Genomic DNA, 23238 nt, shown 5'->3' on the forward strand with positions numbered 1-23238 from the left:
TAACTGTATTACTTAATGCTCTCACTGACATTAATACTTTAATACTTTTCTATAATCTATGAATGAATGATCCACTTTCATGCTCTGCTTGGAGTATGATCTCCTGATGTTTTTTTTTTCCTTTTGGTATCGTTTAATTATCTTGTTGTTATTTTTTGTTTTTGTTAAATGTTTTGTCTAATTGTGTTTATATTGTATTTTTGTCGTTGAGGACCCCCTTGAAAACGAGATGGTACATCTCAAGGGGTTATTCCTAATAAATAATTTCCATATCTCTATGTTGCTTCCTTTTTTTTTTTTTTTTGCCACAAGGTCCATTTTGTTAACATTTCTAATCATAAGCACTTGAATTGTCTTCTCAAGTGTTGTCTTCATTTTGTGGCTTTCGGATTATATTCACATCCATTTTTTTTTTTTGTAGTATGGCCAACAATGTTTTCAAAACCCATCAGAATCCATATCAACAAATACAGAATTGCATAATAGAGGAACCCTTGAGGGCAAAAATAGTCAATATTAGCGTTGGATGTAGTTAAAGAGTAATTCTGGACCCAGTTTGAGCTTCTACTGCATGATTTAGAAAAATTAAAAACTAAAAAAAGCAAGAGACTGGGCATGAGCGGATGAGAGCAGGAGGGTTTGGGTTTGGGTCTGGTTGGTGACGAGAGGAACAGGCTGGAGTGTTCATGGGCATGTGCACACACTGATAGGCTGGGTGGTAAAAAAAATTTTACCAAATGACTGGAGGGCTGGCTGCACTGGAGGGCGAACTGAGCATGGTTTAGTGAGATAAATAGGAACTGGCACATTACATTTGGGCTCAAATGTTGACAGTATGACTGGTGTTGTATTTCATAACTAGGCCTACATTATACTAAATACCAGTTTAACTCAAAAATATGTTTTAGTTAAGTTTAGTTAATTTTAAGTTATTATTTTACACCCCATTCATGTTCACGTTAGACTGAAAGGAGGCGGGATCCGGAATCCCTTATTTGGGCCGGAAAATGATGTCACGCTAGAGAGGACAATGCATCTACCCTGAGCCGGGTAGAGAAGTTTACAAGGGGTACCTGAAGGCAGCACGTGCTGAGTGAACAACGGTTGCGCAATTTCGCTGATCTGCTCACACTGATAAACGATGGAGATAGCGATAGATGGCTTGATTTACTGTTCCTATGGTGTGTGTGTGTGTGTGTGTGTGTGTGTGTGTGTGTGTGTGTGTGTGTGTGTGTGTGTGTGTGTGTGTGTGTGTCGTGTGTATTTCAGATATGCGCGCTAAACCGTCACTGCAGATGGGATTATTCTCCAAAATTTCAATAAATTACTTCGCCTACTGGAGCACCAGTCACCACTTTGTAACAACATGTATAGGTACTAAGACTAGACAGCTGGTCGACTGCTTTCTGAGCGTTTTATAGGATTAAATGTGAATGCTCTGACGCCATCTGCCGTATAGGCTACTGTGGCAAACAAATGTACCACAACTACTATGATTATTGCTATATTATTGACTTAGATGCTAAAAAAAACCCCTTCATGACAGATGATAGTGCTTGCTTGCAATTATGAATGAGAGGTCATATTCTATCCTGAAAAATACAATGAAACCGCCTACAAATCAAAGCTACAAGTCACAACTAAAACATCTAGCAGGGCACGAGAGACCTACAAATCCAAAATGAAAATCAGTGAAGTCATCATAACCAAAAGAACAAATTTAGCCCTATATCCAGGCTGTACAGTATAGGCTATTACACGTCTGAGCTGAAATGACCCTGAAATTACAGTCTATGCTCGCATCGATTTTAAATGGAAAAGGAAGGTCGTTGTTGCAGTTAATGCCGACTGGAGCTCGTGCCAGGGAGGAGGGCCCGATGCGAATGATGGATGTCTATTAATTATATGGGACATTATGGGCGGTCAATATCCAATTAGACTCATTGAGCAGGGCCCAAGGAAAAAGGGATCACGGCAATAGATAATACGAAAGGATAATCATGCAACCTATAGAGATGAGGCTACACCCCCACCCCCCCCCCCCTCCTCCTTAAAGCTTATTCTTATAGACTTGTTTTGTCTTTTATCATATCGTTTTTTGTTTTTTTTTACTTTTACACTCAATTTTTATCCTTTAACCTCGTGATGCCTTCTTGTTTTATTTATTTATTAGTGTGATGTTTGCTTTTCTTTGATTGTTAAATTACTTTGTAAGCAGTTTTAAATAAGTTCTATACAAATAAAGATTATTATTATTATCAATATTCTATCATATTTCGTACAATCTGATATTGTTCAAACGATTAAAATGAGAGCCAAATTTGGTGGGCTATCAAAAATGAAGCAATATTAACTGACTGTAAACTGTTAAACAGCAAAAAATAGAGTGCTGCTCATAACATAATTGACAGAGTAGCATGGGTTAATAAAACCCAGAGAGGAAGGCAGGGCTACTCCCTCTTCGTGTCTAGACAGGCATAACTACGCCCATAACACAACACTGTCACTCAGACTGCAGTGGTATCCTAATGTAGCCTACTGTAATATTAACCGCAGAAACATTAGACTAAATCAGTAGGTCTACATTTGCCTATAACCTTTCTGAGTTTGCAAAGCCATAGTCATGACACTCAAACATAGTCTAGGTGTTCATTTCTTCTCTATTCTGTTGGGACCAATCTGCCAAAGCCTAGGGATTTACGTCCAGGAATTTAGCTTCATTTTACTCTTATTTCATTTCATTCATTAGAAGTTGAGAATGTATAAGAATTTTGACAAGAGGTTTCACGCGCCTTACCGCTTTCACCCCACCTATAGTATAGAAAGACTAAAAACTCTTATTAGAAGGGAGACATGAGAAAAAACATTCATCAAATGGGGGTGCGTGGCCCGAAATGTGGAGGAACCCCTGATCTGAGTTGAACTGTCCCGCAGATATACAGCAAATCCCAGTGTTCCCAATGTTCCCCATGTAGTTCCACCAGTTGACCGCAAGATGGCACTCTTGTATAACAAAACGTGATGCGTGAGGGCGCAAGGTCTTCTCTCCTTGATGCAATCCTGGCAGCTTTGAATGCCAGAAGACCATTCACCGCCTTCTCGTGATTTGTAACATTATTTGTTCATTGAGTAGAGGGTCAGATAGAGGATCAAGATTAACTTGTCAGCTTTGCTTGCATGTTGGGTTCACACTCGTCTAGTTTACAGCTCGCTTCATAGGCATGTGGAGTCCATGGCACTTTTGGAAAGGCCTTTTGGAAAGTTAACGTCCCCGTCTCCCATCCCTTTCAGGTGATTGTTGATGTTTTCTTGCTCTGCAGTTAAGATAAATAAGCCTAAAAGCTTCAATTAGCCCCTAAAAGGCCTATGAGCAAGCTAAAGTATACTACGCGCAGAGAATGATTCATAACAGCCTGCATTAACTTTGTCAGTTATAATCCATCACAAGGTAATAGTCTCAAATAAATCTCATAGTAATTGAGATGAATCCCTCATTTCAATGACAAGTCTGGTTTTTAAGACCCAATTACCACTTTGAGTTCCCTGGCCCGCTGGATGCATGGGGTTTGGGGTTTGAAATGAGAGAGGGGGCAGTAGTTGGCCATTTCAGCAGGGAGGGAAAGGATGGAGGGATGGAAGCGGTCCAAAGAGGGATGGATCTCTCCTGGGCTGTACTGCATCAGAGGGCAGGCAGATTTATGACAAACGCACACAATCTTAATTTGTGCTCAGCCCGATAATGCATCTCAAGGCCAGAATAGTTCTGCTCAGTGTTTCTTAACTGGATGTTTCTTTAATTATATGTCAGAGGCCATAAAACTCAGGAGAAGATTTTCCCACAAAGCACTGTTTTATGTCTCGGTCATTACTGTAAATTACAAGCAACAAGAAAATAGACTTATGGAAGGAAAATGCAAAAGAAAGTGGGTTTATTCATATCCATACACTCTTTTTCACCCTGTTGTTACACTGATAATTTGTAAGCCTTATCAACGTGACGCAGTCGCTGCTCCAGAAGAGCAAACTGTAGGGCACCGACTAGGGAATAGATTGTTCACTTTAGCAAGCATGAGGCCTTCGCTCATCACACAAAGGATACAGAAAAGAAACCTGTACAAATATTGAATAAATGAATCATACAAGAGTAGTTGTAAACATATACATATTCACAAATTCATAATCATATAATCAATAGCACTTTCCTGTTCTAGTCCAACAACATAGGCCACTTGCTTTGACATATCCACACATGTAGCCATCCGAAGGCATGTACACATTTACGGTATGGGTATCGGACGTGACAGTTATTACTAATAATAAGAATCATTTGAGAAATCACAAAAACCTAGGAGAGTTTTGATGACCTCTACCTGAAAGTACATGGTGGCTATACACAACAGCATCTCCGCCTCCACAGCCCTTGGCACACCACAAGGTGGCTTTAGAGTCCTGCAGTCCCGGCTCCCGTCTGTCACTATATTGCCTTTTTCTTCTTTATATGACGCCACTTAATCTTTGGTGAAAAAAAACTCTGTTGTTGCTATTCTTGTTAGGTTACAGAAAAGAGCGACTGTCGCTGCGGAAACCTGTGGCGGCTCGTTCCTTGTGTTGTTTTAGCACATGACACAAGTCCTGCAAGATTCAACTATCGCTGCTCTTTTTACGCGTTTTGTCAGTTGAATAATAAACATTTAAATTACTTAAAAGCCATAAGAATAAAAAAAAAAAGAAAAGACTTCCCGCACCCCTATCCTTGCACCCTTTCTTCAGTCTGCGGGCGATCGTTCCCTCCGCCGCGGCTTTGCACACACACAGTGAATCAGGCAGGTCAGTGCATCATTGCTTTCCTCCCCTCTCTCTCTCTCTCTCTCTCCGTCTGAACCAGTCTTTCTCCCAGCCAGTCTGTGGCATTGAGTCCATGGATGCAGGGACAGAGAACTCTCCCCCCCCTCTCCCTCCTCAGCTGAGCTCGAATCCGGCGGAGGACTCGATGGCGTACAGGAGCTTGTTCCTCATCAGGTGCTGGTCGCAGAACTCGGGGAGCTTCAGCAGGTTCATGCAGGTGCTGGCGGTGGGCAGGCGCTCCAGGTCGCTGCCCCCGTTGTGGATGCAGAAGGCCGGGTAAAGCTCCTGCGCACACACACAGACAGCCGCACACGTTAAGCTACTCACTCAGGGGGCTTTAATAAGCACATGAAAAATTGGCTAGAATAACAGACAAAAACTCAGAGAAATTTGAATGGGGGCCACCTTAGGGCATATGAAGAAAAATGAGATGTGAATCAACTCATGTCAGCGATGATCACAATGTCCCAGGCAATTCCGATTAAGCAATAAATGTCGAGTTCCATAAGGGGATAAATGTTAAAAGACAGACATTAAGCGTTAAGCTAATACAGTTGAAGTATAAATTTAGGAAATCAGCTCAGTGCTTGAAAGGTACTGAGTGGGACACTGGCCCACAGTTTGACCCTTGGATGAGACGCTGAAGGAATGGTCATTTCATGTTGTCTATCTGGCATTTTTTAAATGGAGCCTCGTTGTGATGAGGCCACCTCATCTGCAGACTGTGACACTGACCGTTTCCATCACGAGCCAGGCCAGGGAATCAGCTCCTCTACCCTGATTTCATGCTGCTATTTAAAGTTAGTGTGTGCGGTTCAGCAGCCATACTAGCCCGATTAAATGGCTCTTGAGGGGCTTCGCCGTAATGACCCCATTTTTCTGACAATTACCGTATTAAACTATCGTTGCTTATTGAGAAAGTGTCATTACCGGAGCTATCATTTTGGAAAAAAAGGGAGTTTCCATCATCTTTTTTAAATGGCTTCTCCTGACAGAGCTATTTCTCCTCTAATGAATCCTGGGCCGTTTCACGACAGCTAATTAAGGCTTAGCTGGCTCAAGCTGAGGGCCAGGTCAGGGGCCGCTCCCCCCGCGAATTACCGCCCTTTCCGGCCCAGAGAAGAGACAGGGAGGGAGGGGGGAAGCATCCACACACCGGCCAAAGTCAAATTCATTAAATGAGGAGGGTAGGCAACTCTCAAACCCCTAGAGGAGGCACTGCGGAGGATTTTAAGGAGAGTTTTGTTCCCTCCCTCTACTTCGGAACAGCAATTAAGTTTTCTTAACTAATGACAGTAATAAAGAGTAGTAAAACCAATCATATGACGATTACAGCTTCTGGTTATACTAAGTAAGGCACATAAAACTCCTAATGGCTCCGAGCAACACTTTCTGCCTTTTTTCTTATCTCGGACTACTTAAGTGTCCCACAAATCAAGTCAGTGAGGAAGTGAAATGGCTTCCTATTAGGAAATCATTTTAGAAATAGCAGGTTAGCAATAATGATTCAGCAGTGTTGAGATGATGTTTAGAAGTAGGGCTATACTTTTCTTCTATGTTCAACAGGAAATTACTCCCTTCTGCCATGTCAAATAGAAGGCAAAAGTTCAAAAGTTCAACATGCTACTGAGTTCTGAAATGGCAATATTTATCCAGCCAAGGTTTCTGACCAAGCCCACACATACAGAGCTGCAGGAGCAGTTCTTCCATCGAAGAAGGTCATGAACTATAACAGCGGTGGAGGTGGTGATAAGGCTTCACCAGACTGCCCCGGTCTTATCGCTGCCTAATTTGAAAATGATCATTTGAGGGGCGCTATCAGTCTAGGTATTTTCATTACAAGCCCATTAAGGGAGAACACTCCCCTCTGGTGAGCTTTGTCTAATTCCTTTGTAAACTTACCGATACCGGTGGCTACTGCTAATACATATTCCGCAGAGTAAATGCACGGAGAGCGGAGAAGAAAAGGAGAGAGAGGAAAAAAAAAAGAAAAGCATCAAGCTGAACTTTTGGTCAACCCTCACCTTGAAGCCCAGGAGTGGAGGTCTGGAGCAGCTGGTGACAAACTTCAGCAGCTTGCGCTTTTCTTCGTCTGTGAAGCCTTCCACCACCTCCCAGAAGGTCTGGATGACAGGGTGAGTGGCTGTGTAGCCGCCTGGAGGAGACGGACGTCATGTTATTTAACCTGCACTCGTACAAATGAACATTCCCCTCGCTGAATCTATTAATCTGTTATTAACTTCAATGATGACACTCCTCACCTCTCCCAGTTCATGCTGATGCCGATTTGTTTACCATGAAAATTTATAGTTAAAATCCTGCATGTCAATTCCACCATGCGTCATTACAGCAACTAAAATCAACTCTCTAACACAATGTTTATTTCTAGGGAGTGATGGCGGAAGCCAAGTAATTAAGTGAGCAACTTTGTTATGGTTTCCAAACATTGCAGGAAATTGCTGCTCCAGCACAAATATTTTCGACATCAGCTCCTACCTGAGTAGTTTGTGAACTTCTTCAGGTCGTCAAGACAAATTGGCACATGAGCCCCAGATATCAGCACCTATTAAGTGGAAAAACATAGATTTTCAGTCACTGTGTGTTATAAATATGCCTCAAGTTGATTTGCAAATTTGCTTGTCATGTGCAGAATACCTGGATCTCCTGCTGGTCAAACATGCGCAGCCACTCGAGGTTGACCACGGTGGCCAGGCCCTGCCTGAAGGCCAGGCAGTGGGGCCTGATCTGTTTGTTCAGTCTGTAGTCGGCCACCAAATGGATGTAGGCTATCCGGTTGGCTGTGGTCACAGGAATGTCCTTCCCTCCTGGCTTCAGCTCAACCACCTGGAGAAGAGGCAAAGGCAGCGATTTACAAGGTTTTCAGTTCAAAAATTCTGTGATTTTTCCAAACCTTAATTTCTTAACTCCATTTAAAGACATTTGTTGGTGTTCAATATGATGTAGCACTGATAGTAGCTGGGTAATATGACTATTAACTAGGCCATAACGCTCTATAACTGAAAATTAGTATTCACAATAACAAATATCACTATGTGACATTGCTGTTGGACTGAATACTTTATTTAAACCAAACTCTGATACATCTTGTGCATTTTCTTAACTTTTCAAGTCCTGGAAATCATCAACTTCATTCTCCATACTTTTCAAGACCTTTCAGACCTTCACAACCTCAAATTTACCCAACGCACTAGGTAAATGAGATTTAAGGCATGTCACTCTCAAGTCACTCTTTACATAATTAAGTTCATGGTGCTTATGAAGTGAATGTCAGTTAAAAAAAGTGATACCATTTTTGCAAAATGCAAAACAAATGTAAATCAATGTGGTTGGAATTATATCCCAAAATTCAACACCATATTGTAACTAAAATGTTTTATACTTGGTGTTTGCTTGAATGGCAGATGTCCAAGAAACAATGTAAATGCTTTTATTGTGCCAGCTAGATTTAATGAAATCACAGAAAGGCGAAAAATATTTTCCCCCAGTCTGATCCTTCCAAAGCTCTATGTATATGTATGTGTATGTGTGTGTGTTTTGGTGGGCAAGTTTCAGTGTCTCTGAATATAGCATGCCACATGAACATATGGTCCATTACAATTTGGCCCCGAGTTCTCTTGTTTCATTAGCTTTAGAGCATTTAGCACTGGATCAGATGTGCTCATCTCCGTTCACAGAGCCTGGTATATGAATAAATTATAGCATCTACTAGTTACAACCCAGTAGAACCCAGGTAGAGTAGTGCTTCACTGACAGGTAATCATTTTCTGTTTTTTTTTGTTTTTTCCTTTTTTCACTGGATTCTGATTATGTGCTAATGTAAAAGAATTACTGTCGTTATCTTGCTTGCTTTGGCTATCTCCCGAGGGCAAATGCAGGGCAAACTGCTCCCGGGTGTGTGCCTAATCTTTCACAAATTGTTTTCCCTATCGTGTTTGCGATGCCCTATTTGCGACCAGGAGGGCCACATTGTAACTCGACCATTTCAGGTCTTGTTTGAAGAAGAGCTAATAAGAGGTGTTAGGCCCTGAGCAAACAGGGGCTGCGGGTAGAGTGCAGGTCCAGGCCCAGGTGACTCAGTGTGGGGGTGGTGTCTCGTCTCCGCAGCCTTGAGCTTTGGAGCGGACGTGCTTAAGAGCAGCCAGTTGCTTCTGTCAGGCGTGTTCTGAGATAATTTCTGGAGGCCAGGCAGGTGGAATGGTCAACAGAGCTGCTGTGTTCCTGCACTGCAGCAGGGCTTAGGGCGACAGCGGCAACGTGCTTTATCTCTCTCAGTGCTGAAAACTGGTACATCATGGGGGAAATGAATTATTAACGCCACAAAGAAGAACCAAACAGGAGGAAGGAGAGGCGGCTGAATGGGGGGTACTGACCAGGAATAGAAATAGACTCAGAGATGGAAGAAAAGACATGTGAATCATTTATCTAGCCCCGTCCCACCCCGTCCCCCGCCCCAGTCACCTGGGCCTCTCCCAGGTCGTTGTTGACGACTGTGAAGTTGAGGCCCAGCTCCTCCACATCGTCCTCGTAGCTCTTGAGGAACAGAAGGTTGCGGTACATCTCGGGGTCCAGCGAGGCCAGATGGTGGATGTCCACATCAGCGCTGGTTCCCAGAAGTTTGGACAGGAAGAAACTGGCAAATGGGAGCTCCACCAGCATGTTCTCATACAGCGCCTGTGGACAAAAAAGAGATTAACTAAAGAAGAACTGCAAGAGAAAAAACAAGGAATAGTGTCCATTCTTGTAAATTCACCCACAAAATGTCAAAACATTGGCATGAGCATAAAATGTAGGGATTGTTTATTGCTAGGGTTTCACCAGGTAGAAGAAAATATCATGATTATATAACCTAGATAACTAAATGGACTGCAGCCTGCATTAAGTGCAAACATAATATTGCTAAGTACATATTCAAAGATCTGATTACAACATGCATTACACAAAATTAAACTTGCACTACTACTCTTATATCAAAGAATTAAGTGATAAGATATTAAGTATGGTCACATCAGAGTGAGCGAGAGCAAAACATAGAACACAAGGGCCAATCTATCTAAAACACACAGGCCTCTACTTCACCCGCCTCAAACTTTATAAATGCCAATTCTCACCTTGACCTGAAATGCCATTAAGAACCACAGCCGGGCAGGTGACTCATAAAACCCAAAGCTAATGTACTGGAATAGTCCGAAAAAGAGCCCGTTGGAGGCATTAAAATATACAGGTCTTTATAAATGATAGCGCTAAAAACCCTGACCACATCAGCTAAATGGATTATAAATCTAGAGGATTTCCATAATGCATGCATCTTAAACACACACGCAAGCATAAATCACAGCTATTTTCTAAACACAGGTTAATTGCACAACTTCAAACACTGTCTATTTTTTATGCAAAATAATCCACTTAGCATTTCTCTCGTGGCCGGCCCTCGTTTCAGACCATATGCGCAGTGTGGCCCCTTGAAACCTATCAATAACACTTGTGCCGGGAAGAGGCAGCAATAAGTATATGGAAAAAACCTGTAGCCTTATTTTTTTCAACGCCACTTACTTTATTTATGAGTGTTTATTGCCAGAAATTGTGCCAAAATGACTTGGGCTGGAAAGAATTAATTATAATGGCCCGGGCCTTTTAATATAAGTGAGTGCAGTGGCAACGCAATTAAAGCAGATCGCGGCACCATCAGGTAGAATAAATGCCAACAACATTGCAGGTGCATTCTGTTAGCTGCCAAATAAATTCCTTAATTTACAACATTAAGAATCAATAAAATTATAATGCCTTTCAAACGCATCACTATCAATCAGCGCCAACCCCACACACCTCTAAAGCGAACTATCAGTCGCCGGAGATCAATGAGTAAAGACAGTGCAGCAGTGTGGTGGATAAGGAGGGAGGAGGGTGCAGCCTGCAGCCACATCACACTTTCGTCACCCTCAGAGTTTAAGCAGAGGAAGGGGCGCTGTTGATGAGGTTGGAGGTTTTGTGCTAATGAGAGATGGATGAGGCACAAAGAGAAGGGAGCTGTCTTCTACAGGTCACACTACATGACGAGAAATATGATTTTGACAGAACAATGTATGTAAAAACCTGCCATCAGGGGAAAAATGCAGTTTTTACTCCTTAGGTCTGAAGGGTAGAACCGCAGAAGGAAAAGAAACATGTTTTCATGTTGCCCCCATTTGTGGCTTAAATCTTTCTGCTTGTCAGCTGGGTGGACAAGTGAGGAAGAAGGATGATGACCGGCCTCTATTCTGATGTTCAATCCCATTTCAGTGAGTACCCTAGACAAGCCACTCCTGCCTGTAATACATCACCCCCACAACAATGGCACGCCTCGGACATTAATTAACAATATTAATCTCCCTTGTCCCTTGAGTCGCAATGTGGACTGCGCACATCGCAGCACCGGTGATGCAATCCCAATCTATATAACCGGTTGCCTTTTATCCAGGCAATAACGGCACTAAACAAATATCAATACACCTCTCAAATGGCCACTCAAACGTCCATATTTATGGAGAAAGAGGAACTTAAGGTAGGGTTAATTGAAAGTCAAATTCAAATTAATTTCCCCCCGCCTAATTGCCTGAACCATTAGCTGTGGAGAGCACAGCGGAGGGAGCGGGGGGCGGACAGCTTGTAGCCGCTGACTGGTCATTTCTCACTATGGAGAGAATACAGAGACGAAGAAGAGAAGGAGGAGGAGGAGGAGTTACGGTGCTCTGATAAGTGGAGCGGACCATCTCAGGCCGAGCGAGAGAGACTTAGATGTTCCTGACTGTAAAACAGATCAAAATGCTATTACCACATGCTTTGAACGCTTATTTATGTCCTGTCTGCGTGGGCTCACTGATTTAGCGCCAGCCAAATGCAATCACTACACAAACAAGAGGCAGGAATCATCGGCTAATGGAAGCCCTAATTGAGAGGCGACCGCTTGTCATGAGGTAATTCTTCTCCGGTTGAGATGACCCCCCACCAGGAAGGCATCTTGATAAACAATCACCACCGCATGCATTAAGGATGATTTAGAAACATTAGGCTCTAATAAATAGTGCCATCAAGGAAGGAGGGGACACAAAAACAATGCCATCAACAGATTACGCACAGGGCTAATTAACAAAACTAAACCTTGTACAAGCTCCAGGTTCAGGCTCTTTGTCTTTGCAATCCTTATCATGTTTTTTTAAAGAAACAAATGCCCTGCAATTTCACTAAACATTGTCAGTTTCTTGAACAACCACCAAATTCCTCTTGCTTTTTGTAAAGGACAGCCAACCACTAAATTTAAATTTACGCTGTCAGAGGGAAACCTTGACATTGACTGTTATGCACTGGTGGCTACGCAAAAACACTGCAGACATGGATTGATCCCAATTGACGTATTGATCATCACATCAAGGCAGTCTGACTAAATCTTACAAGTCTCTCGATTCCTTTTGGTCCTCTATGTTCGCTACCTCAAAATGAACAAAAACCTAAATTAGTCCTCATAGACTTTCCCTCTTGTTTTGGGGGTTTTTAAGACTGTCCTTCAGCTGGAGGACCGGGGTTTAAGTGACAGCAAGCACCCTCCCTGCTCATGTATCCTTGGACAAGACACCAAATCCCTACCAGCTTCATGGGTGCTGTTCTGTAGTCGGCCCAGTGTTCTAACCTTCCTGGTGGGGGGCAAGGGGAAAGAATATTTCCCTACAGGGATCAATACAGTATCTTTGTAGACTTTGGAGCCTCACCTTTCCTAGGATCCTGCCTAGGAAGTAGTAGTGCCTGGCGAAGGAGTCTCCAACCAGCATCTCCGCAGTCGGGCTGGGGTAGAGCAGGCCCTCGTTGGTGGTCTTGAAGAAGCCCTGGTTGGGATTGAAGCCCGACTTGAGCAGCTCGTTGAGGAACTCCCGAAAGATTCCGCCGCCGTCGATGCCCGCCTCGTCCAGACCGTGAGCGTTCAGCAGATGCACTCGAATCCTTTTCTTCAGGTCCGGTTCTAAAATAAGGACGCAGGGCATGAGGAAGAATTTATGAAGTGATGGATAAAAGAACACAGGGAGGAACGACAGATGGTGCTTTTATTGGTCAATAAAGTTCATGGCCACAGCAAACTGTGAATCTATCTTCACTCAATCTTCTGATAAATGTGGCAAACAGCCCGCCCAAACATTACGATGATCTCATTGATTTCCTTTCTTTATTTCGCATTTATTTTACAGTAATTTGTGGCATGGAAACCTGTTCAGCCAGGCTGAGAGTATCTTTAGTTTCTAATGGTCAGTGGTTTCAGTCCAGTTTCTAATGTTATAATCCAACACACACTGACACCCCCCTACAAATCAGATTTTGCCGTGGGTTGTCCTTGTGTGAACAACATAACCTCCTCAGGTTCATCCTACATTTTAACCTAAATTCCTCTTCTAAATCTGACATCTTGAAAATCCCTGTGACGTCCTGAGAAATATAATCTCAGGTTGTATCAACAGACCCCTGAATTCTAACAAAAAGTTATGTATTGATGGTCCGGCAAAATCTGTTTGCCAAGTATGCTGCTGCACCTGCTATTTGTCTCTAACATTCACCTTGTTAATGCGTAATCATGTAATTGATCTTATGTCGCCATCTACCAACTTTTCATAGTGAATATTCAAGGTTAACCCCAACGCATGGTTTTCAGTTAAAAATGGCAATTGCCAGGAGGAGTTTTACTTACTAATTTTGCTCAAGCTGCTAGTTCACAAACCTCTTTCATATTAAATAAAAAATGAATGAAAGCTGACATAAAACTACATGAATGTGCTATGTAACTGGTGCCATGTGGGTGAGCACCCATACAGTTAGTTTTAATTGATATGCATATTAAGATTTTTGCCAGCACTCACATAAACTTAAACAATAAACTTAAACATTCGATTCAACTCCAATCACCAGATTCATAGCTATTCCACTAGACCAGCTTCAACCTTCATGTTGGTTTTTTCAGAAGCAGCCAAGGTCAAATTTCTGCCATCGTGGACCTGAGGAATACTACAGACTATCAGACTAAACACAAATATCTACATCTCATTTTTAAGAAAGGTGTCAAAAATATGTGCTCAATCAGCATAGCACTTGATATATTATTTTATTTCAAATAAAAAAAATGTAATGTATTTTTTGTATTAGGGTAGTTTTCTCATTTTCTCAAATTTTTCTTTTTACAAACACTGCCTCAAAATTGTACTGTTTTTTTTTCTATTATATATTAATTTGTTGACACCATTTATATTCACTTCTTCAGGGAAGGTTCACTCACAAGCCCTCTATAGTATCTTCTACTTCTCCATTATATATTCCTTTATATTTAACGTTTTTTCCATTTCTGTATTTCCTGTTCTAAATAAACTACAGCAAACTTACACAACATTACCCAAGAACAAACTTTTCAATTAATGATTTGATTATTTAGAACATATAAAACTTGAAACAATATCCAGCCTATATCAGCAATATCTACATGTATACCTGTATTGTTTTTGCAACAGACACATCTTGGAAAAAGCATTTCCTTGACCTGCAGAATATTCAAATCAAACTACATAAGAGGTCATGTTTCAGTATAATTAATGTATGGCGATAAATCAAGTCAGCTATAACTTATAGACACATAAATGATATAGATCATGTCTTCAGCCAAGCAGATCAGGTCTCCTACTACTCTTTTTAATCAGATTGCCCCCACAGAAGTGCCCTTTCAAATTCAAACACAAAAGAGGTGACTTAAAATAATTGATTCCGCTTTTATGTGATCCATTATAATAATCGGGACCACAATTATGCTTTACCGAAATTCAATACTCTGCACAAGGAGAGAGCTAACCTTCATCTTTAATGCTAACTGGAACCTTGAACCTCAATATCCTGATTTTATAGAGCACAATAAGAGTTGCAGTAACAGTCTTAACATTCACTACAAAACCATGCTTCCTTCTCCTTTCATACTTTTGGTCCAGAGAATATAAGCAGGAAATAACAATGCCACTACAGCACATTCTCCTGCCAACATGATTTAGGCTGCTTCCACATATTTACTCCAAATCTAAACACCAAAAAATCATTATGCACAGTTGAATAGTGGCTTTTTGTAAACTGATGCAAGTACCGTTTTCTGGGGAGAGCTTGTCGTAGGCGTCCTCGTAGATGTAGTTGCGTCTAATGGTGACATTGATGCCGTCAGGGAACGGCCCGTCCCCCTGCACGTCCCGTTTGTCTGCATAGATCAACCTCTGGAAGATCTACAGGACAGATGGAAGCCCACTTTCAGAGTCACTGACAAACCACAGAGGAAATCCTTTCAGTTATCTCTCTTTTTTTTTATTTTTTATTCTAACCGTGTGTTACATTTTATTCCTTTCATCCTATTCTGTGACTTGGATCTGTCTGTTTTTTAAAGATTATATTTTGGCCGTTTGTGCCTTTATTTAATAGTTGACAGTGAAGAGAGACGGGAAAGATTGCGACAGAGAGAGGATGACATGCGACAAAGGTCTGAGGCATGGTGAATTAAATAGTGGCGATTACTAGATTCTGCATACAATATTCTGACTTTGATATGCAGTTTCTACATTCAAAGAAACTGGGTAGAGAGAAAGAAAAAAAAAAATCCCAAAAACCAAATCAATACACTAATTCTGCACATCCAGATAGAGATACACCTGTTATTTAGAAGAGCAGATTTTGTTTTTTAATTTCATTTTTTTTTTCAAGACCTCTGCTCCTCTAGCAATCACCTCACTGCCGTTTTGAGAAGTACGGAGGCCCCACGTGACCAAACTACGTCTATTCAATAGTAAGGCATCACTAAGCAGCGCCAGCTAATCTCAAGGCAGGTGTCTGGACACGTTTCAGAGTCAAAAACAAAAAGGAGCAAAATGGGCTCAATAACCGGGACGTTATCTGTAAGCTTTGCCAGACGGTATTAAAATACTGTGGTAACATAATAAATGTACACACACACACACACACACACACACACACACCTGACTAGACACCAGTCGGATGTTTTCCCAACAGCCTGCGGATAATCCTGATGGAACTGAGCCCATTTACTACTGTGCGTGCTTTGAGGTCAGCTCACAGAGTTGTGCATTTACAATGTGTATGTTTGTGTTACACATTATTTCAGTTCACTGCTGCACCCAGAAGTGTGCACTGTTTACATTTAATTTTAATAAGAGGAATGGAAATATTAAATTCATTTTTACCCCAATTTGACCCCTAATCCAAATCAATAATGCACATAATCATGCGTCACAATATTAAAAAGATACACTGTATAGTTTTTATCAATACATAGCAAATTTCTGTCATATATACTGTGTACAATATGGATACTATGTGAAGCATCACATCATATCGTATTGTAACCCAAAGTAATGAAACTGAATCATATTGCGAGGTCCTTGACAATACTAATATTGCATAAATGAACAAGGTCTCCATAGAGAAGGTTGTGTGGTAGGTGTGTGTGGGAGCAGCGGTACAGTACCTTGACTCGCTCCTCGAAGGGAACCACAAAGGGAAGCTCAGTGAGGATGGCCAGGTGTCTCTCCTCAGACACAGACAGCTGCGGAGGCTCCAAGCCAACTGCAGGCAGATACACACAACAGCACGTTAGCTCTTACTGCTGTTGAATAATCGATCGTTCTTCTCTCATCATGTGTTAAAAACGTACATGCTAGGGCTACACATTAACGGCTACAATGATCATCCTGATTTAAGGCTGCAACCAACAATTATTTTCATTATCAATTAATCTATTATTTTTCCGAGTCTAAAAAATGTCAAAAATAAGGACAAATGCAGATCATAAGTTATCAAAGTGCAAAGTGATGTCTTTAAATTGTTTACTTGCCAAAACCCCCCCAAAGTATTCATTTTATAATTATGTGAAACAGAGAAAAGCAAGTAAATCTTAGCATTTGTGAAGCTGTAACCAGCCAATTATAGTATTTTTACTTGATAAATTTACTTGATAAATGACTGAAATGATCAATTATGAAAAATTATAATCTGTTAATTTTCTGTCAAAATAAATACCTATTTTCTGTCGAAAATAATCGTTTCGGCACTATGCTGATAATTTTGCGAGATATCATGATGATTATTAATCATGATTCTTAGTTTCAATTATTAGAGGAACAAAAATATTTCACTGCACTAATTGTGAAAAAGATTAACCACACACTTAGATCTGTGCAATTTACATTTATTAGGCCAAGGTTTTGGTCTGCTGGTTCTCAGCACCGCAGTACTCATACACTGCACCAACTGTGGAAACTAAAACTGCGATTTAGATTTAAACACAATTGTCCAGGCCTATTACATGCCTCTCAAGTTTATCAGACACAGCACACAAAGTCAAAGACGTATTTCCATTGTGGTGTTTGGTCTTAAAAACATGGACAGTGTAGACATTCCTGTCCCATGTCGGTCCTCCATAACCACAGCTGATACAACAGCCATGTTAATGTTCAACCAGGCTAAAGCCCTGTGCTTATGCTCTCTCTCTCTCCCTGACAGAATACTGTTCATACCAATATGGGGAAACCTTTGTTCATGGCCAACACTAAACACCTGAGCAATCAAAGTAGTTCTATCCAAATCCTGTCGAAGGTTTTGGACTGAATGAAATCCAATGTGAGAGTATACGTAAATCCAGCAACGCTATCCCAAAAAACATGCTTCATTTAATAAATAATTTATCTGTCCTAGTGGGCCTTCATCATGATAATCTGATCACTATGGGAAAATTCTCTCTTTTCTTGCTACAGGGAGGTCAGAGGTCACAGTCAGCGACAGATGGGCAACACTGGAGCTAGTAGGAATTCACTGTCTTGCTCAAGGACACTTCAGCAGGGCGGATGCTTGCCGAAATCAGGTCTCTTCAGCACATAACACCTCTCACCTATACACTACCCTATACTCTGCTATACTATCATTACAGAACTGTTACCTCTCTCCATTCTGACTACTTAGCTCTCGAGTTAGGACCCGGTCCACCTTGCTGCTGGCTGTTTACAAGCAGGCCATTAAAAACAGCTCAATCCTCCCTGCGCCATCCTACAATAATACACCCTTTTAATTAACTCAACTGTGAGCTGCCCATCCACCTGTCTAGCTATATCCATTAAGCCGACGTTTGTTTTGTATTAAACTCAGGGTTTAGACTGTTTAGCCTACAAAAAAACAAAAAAAAACTGCCACAACAGCTAAACCGCTATTCACCCTCCTCACTTTGCTTCCACTGCAGCTCAATTATTCTGCTCAATTAGTCAATCTGATCTGCATTTTCCCATCAGGTTTCCATCTTTGAGGAGAAATATGGCTTCGGAGTGGTCAATACGTTGCTCATTCATCAGCCATGGGCCTGTCCATTTAAGGAAATGAGAAAAGGCCAGACAAACACACAGACCAGATGTGGCTGAGTTCATCAGGTACTTTCACACTAATTGAATTTATCCTATACAGCCTGTGAGTGGCATTAGGTAGATCATACACACATTGTTATCAGCTTGTTTTCACACCGTACTTCACAAGAACCTGGGAGGCTCAAAGTGAGCCAGAAGAAGCTCTGCCTGCGTCAGTGTCTTTTCCTTCGAGCACTTAATTGAGTCAATGAAGGGAAATGTGGTACTCTATCTTTGTTAAAGTACGGAAGGTAAATAACTTTTTCCAGGGTTTTTTTTCCTGCCGCTGTGAAGTACTTTGGAGAACATTTTCACATTATGAAGGCATTTTCACCAAGCTAGTCAAAATATCTAAAAAAAGACTCACCATTTCTGACCATTTGTTTAGGGAGGATCTCATTTGCTTTCAGCACCAAAATATGCCAAGGACAGTTAAATTTGCATTAGTAATCATTTACAACTCCTATAGATAGAGAAGAGTTCCTCCCATCCCCTCTTCTGTGATATTATACCAATGCAAAGCTCCAAAGAGAATGAATTGGAAACATGGAGAAGGTGACTTTGGACAGCAATTAGGATGATTTTACTGGGCTATGCGTCAAGCTGAGACAAGCATTATATGAGTCTAAAATCTCATTCATTGCCAGTGCAGTAGCTCTATGCTGTACATCGGTATGGCATCATGGATACAGTCTTGGATTGGCTTTGGAATAGTTCTCACTCCATTTTTGCTCCCATCATGACAATTCCACAGATATTTAATCAACTTTCAAAGGCAAGTCCCATGTCATTGTTAATCTTCGTGTCTGGTAAAACTATTCTATACAAATGTGTTCCCATCTTATTCCACCTTCGATAAATTAGATTAGATTTACACAATAAAAACACAGTTGAGCAGCTTTGATTGTAAACTAACATTATACTACTGAAAGCCTTCCATCCCAGTAAGGAAATGCAATTCAGTCACCTATTTTTAAGTAATTACTTTTTAAATGTAAGGGGTTTTGTCATTACAGAAACCATTAAACAGATTACTCTACCATCGAGTGTTGACTGAAGTGGCCCAATGCGCCCCATCCTCCGTGTTCTCCACACATGTCTTGCAGACGGGACGTACAGCTGGGTAACCTGGAGAGGCAAGAGGCCGACAGGTCAGCTTAACTCCTCAAACATCCTTCACCTCTGTTGTCCATCGACACACATACACATTTCTGCAGGTGGGTCTTAGAGGCAGATTTGTAGCACTGTACAGCAATTCACTATTTCACGTTTGCTTCATTCAAAGCGACAATGTAGACTCCATGACACTAGGTACAATTACACGCACACAATACTCCCGTCACTGTGAACGACCAGAATAAGGTGAACTTTTGATTAAAGCGTTTACATGGTTAAAAAAAACACAAAAATACACAATTTCTCTACATTAACATTAGTTTACACAGAGAAGGAAGTGACACAAGGTCCAGCTCACTACCATCTCAACGTCAGAAAAACAACTGAACAGTAAACCTGTCGTCCCCCACGAATGGTGCAGAGTTGTAGTGGGGCAATAAGTAGAAAATGTTACCTCATATTTCATGATTGATGTACAGACAATTAAACAAACACTGTGGCGCCCCCCTTAGGCCAATCAGTGCAATTTTGAAAATGACAAAACAGCGCAATAAGACGCATCATTTCCCTAAATTTTGTCAAAATCCAATCAGCAACATCCAATACATTGTGTGTGACGTACAGACAATTAAACAATCCCTGTAGCGCCCCCCTTAATGAGCAAAAGTTTAATTTTGAAAATTTTGGAACAGAGCAATGACATTTTCAGTTTTGTGAAAGCCGATCAGAAGCATTTGAGATATTAGATACTTATAATATATCATTATTATCATGAAAGCCGATCAGAAGCATTTGAGATATTAGATACTTATAATATATCATTATTATCATGAAAGCCGATCAGAAGCATTCGAGATATTAGATACTTATAATATATTAGATATTATAAGTAAACAAACATTGTAGCACCCCCCCTTAGGCCAATCAGTGCAATTTTAAAAACGGGAGAATGGAGCAATGAGCCGAAATAATAAATCCTACGACTGAGCAGCAATCTAGTTGTGATAATCAGGTTATTTAATCAAAGATAATCAGAGTTACTGTGTTTCCAAGACATTTGCTACAGTTGATTTTTCACCTTAATCAGATTAAAATCAGATTATCAGGGCGCATGTAAAAGGTACACACTGACACACTGGTAACTTTTACTGCACTTTAAGGGTAAAATTTGAGCTGTGATGACAATACGGCACCTTATCTGCTCGGATGTTGACCTCCTGAGACAGCCAGTGACCTGCCGGACAGAAGGGCCGTCTGATGTCACGAGCCTTCACCATCTTCACCAAGTTAGTGATGACCTAGGTAGTAGATCAAACACACACACACACACACACACACACACACACACACACACACACACATACACACACATCACATTAACAACACTGACTCTGGGAATTGTTCAGTCGATGATAAAATAGCACACTGCATACTGTTTGTTTCAAGTACATTTCAGAGTGGAGAATACAAACAAGACGGATAAAGAGAGAGGCTTCTCATGTACAGGCTGTTCAACAAGATGATGTGCTTTCTCTTAAAAAAAAAAAAAGAAAAAAAGAAAAAAAAAAAGCAATTTGAGAATTTAGCCATTAGTGCGCCATTTATGGGGAGTATAAAAGAAAAACGACTTGCACCGTCCCTCAATGTCCAGCCCTGTTAATTACTGGGGAGGTCTGCTGACATCAGCCATAGGACAGAGCCTGCAAAAGACACAGCACCATTGGTTCAAAGCACTGTGGTTCTCGCCTGGCCTGCAGAGGGCTTATGCTTAAGGCGATATTTCACTTTGATGTAACATTTTCACTTTATAGCATCCAAACCGCTATGCGAGTTTATGAACAGACAACCACCGACATCGGCTACACTGAGCATCTGTACTCTCCAGCGTTCAGTTTTCTTTTTGTCTGAACCTATTTTTTCTTGCATACATTTTAAAAGCCTAAACAAAAATTCCCACTTCTGATATAATCAAGGGCAATGCATGCCCTACAAACAGGAATTATTTTTGCCCAAGTCTGTTCATAGACAACTTCATCCGGTCTGTGCAGTGCATTTTTGAGCCATGAAAAAGCAACTGCATTGGTAAAACTCACATGAGAAGATGGTATGTAGACAGACCATGACTACCGGTTAGCTAGATGATTATTATTCTAACAGTTTAGCTTGAAAATTTATTTTACCACCCAGATTTTTGCACCTGGTCCAGGATTCGGACTGATGACCTTCCAGTCTGCTTGGCGAACCTCTAGGTTCCTGCCGCCCAGCATTATGCCTGCCAATAAAAGGCTCTGCTGCTGCTATGACTAGTTGCTCCCAGTCATCCTCTCTATAACCTCATGCATGTCATTTCATGAGGATTAGCTAAGGAAGCTGTTCTGTCTGCCATGCCAGTTACAGCCAGTCCATTTCCATATAATAACCAGGGTAGATTGTTTCAATCGAAATGTTCTTTTCTAAAGCACATCATTTTCATAGGGAGACAATCAATCATGGGCAATCATGGGAGGCGACCGGAGTCTGCAATAATGGCAAGTGCAAAATGCTGTAAAAGGCGCGTGGCGATGGGTTTGGAGCGAGCCTACCCCCTGACTCGGGGAATGAATAAGCATTCCTTAATTAGCCCATCGGGTTAAGTGCAAGCCTTAATGGGCCTTTCCCAAACTCCGGCGTGACATCGCTCTCCAAACATGGCCAAGAAGAAAGTTCCATTAGCAATATTAATACAAGCTTAGTTGATCATTTTCATTCAATTAACTTCTTTCAATTAAATAGATAGCTCGACAATGGAGGTGATAAAAGATGGGGAGGGACGGCTGATGACACGAACCAAACATTAGCGTGTTAGGGGTCAGCGGCGTTAAACCGACTGTAAATCCCACCGTTCAATTTGGAAAATGCATTTCCCCTGCTCCCCACTTCTTTAATGGGTCGTTTTAGCTGACAAGAGGCCTTTGAGCAGATCTTTTATGAAAATTCCTGACGTGCTCTTCGCGTATTTGCCACCTTTCACGCAACACCAGTGTTCGCTTTCAAATCCCTCTGTCAAAGACTAACAGCCAGGAACAAAGTCGCTTAATTACCGTTTCCTTGATAGAGAATGGAGGAAAGGAGGAGAGAGGATAAAAGAGAGGGAGCCGTGGAATGAGAAAAAGAGCTAAGGAGAACGAAGTTAACGTTGTTATCTGCCTCATTTCCTCTGGGTAAATAACCAATGGATGACCTCCATGGCTGCTCTCTGCCTTGTCTTTGCCTGTTCATGCATAGATGCTTGATTTCCCCTCACAAATACAAACACTAGGTCGATACGCTTCATTGCACAGAGAGGCTTCACAACAATTAAGCCTACTGTTACTGCGTCACATATGGCTAATGCTCTTAAGTACGCTCTTAAGTATCAAAGGAAAACAATGAAACACACCTACGATAACTGTAAACAAGCAATTCTGCAGAGAACTCGGCAGAGATGGAGCTACTACTTTAGCATTCAGTTTCATTTGTACATAAAAGCCTCAATTAGACAACTTGTGTCAATAGAGCTGCCGTGTTGAGTTAGTCTACGTTCACCCCGCAGGCCTTCATGCTCAATTCCAAATTGCTACTGATTTTTGGATGACTGCTCATGCATGGCCTGACTTAAGGTGTCTCTCTAAATACCAATTAAGTTAGCTATTTTGCTTTCTTTGTTGTGTCTCGTTGTCTGCCAAAACTATGACTATCATCTCAAATGAACGCCGCATGATTTACTTATTGTCATGGTAACACTGGCAAATTCCAATTTGAGTGTTCAAATACGAATTGTCTGTAGGTTGCACACCTT

The 23238-nt window shown here is 41.3% G+C and overlaps 1 protein-coding gene across 2 annotated transcripts in view; it reads right to left on the reverse strand.

Annotated features, from left to right (window-relative positions):
* Window positions 1–3912: 3912 nt before the first annotated feature.
* The window catches only part of ube3c (ubiquitin protein ligase E3C), a 32252-nt gene continuing 12926 nt past the window's right edge, over window positions 3913–23238 (reverse strand). For both annotated transcript variants that reach the window (XM_071899304.2, XM_071899303.2), the window contains exons 15-24: window positions 20615–20719; window positions 19346–19433; window positions 16385–16482; window positions 14999–15131; window positions 12606–12853; window positions 9325–9537; window positions 7501–7689; window positions 7342–7408; window positions 6870–7000; window positions 3913–5130 (exon numbers count right to left, since the gene is read on the reverse strand). In XM_071899304.2, coding sequence (XP_071755405.1) covers window positions 4960–5130; window positions 6870–7000; window positions 7342–7408; window positions 7501–7689; window positions 9325–9537; window positions 12606–12853; window positions 14999–15131; window positions 16385–16482; window positions 19346–19433; window positions 20615–20719 — 1443 coding nt within the window. In that variant the 3' untranslated portion in view covers window positions 3913–4959. The remainder of the gene's footprint in view (window positions 5131–6869; window positions 7001–7341; window positions 7409–7500; window positions 7690–9324; window positions 9538–12605; window positions 12854–14998; window positions 15132–16384; window positions 16483–19345; window positions 19434–20614; window positions 20720–23238) is intronic.

This window comes from Centroberyx gerrardi, chromosome 22, assembly GCF_048128805.1.
Source record: "Centroberyx gerrardi isolate f3 chromosome 22, fCenGer3.hap1.cur.20231027, whole genome shotgun sequence".
NCBI lineage: Eukaryota > Metazoa > Chordata > Actinopteri > Beryciformes > Berycidae > Centroberyx > Centroberyx gerrardi.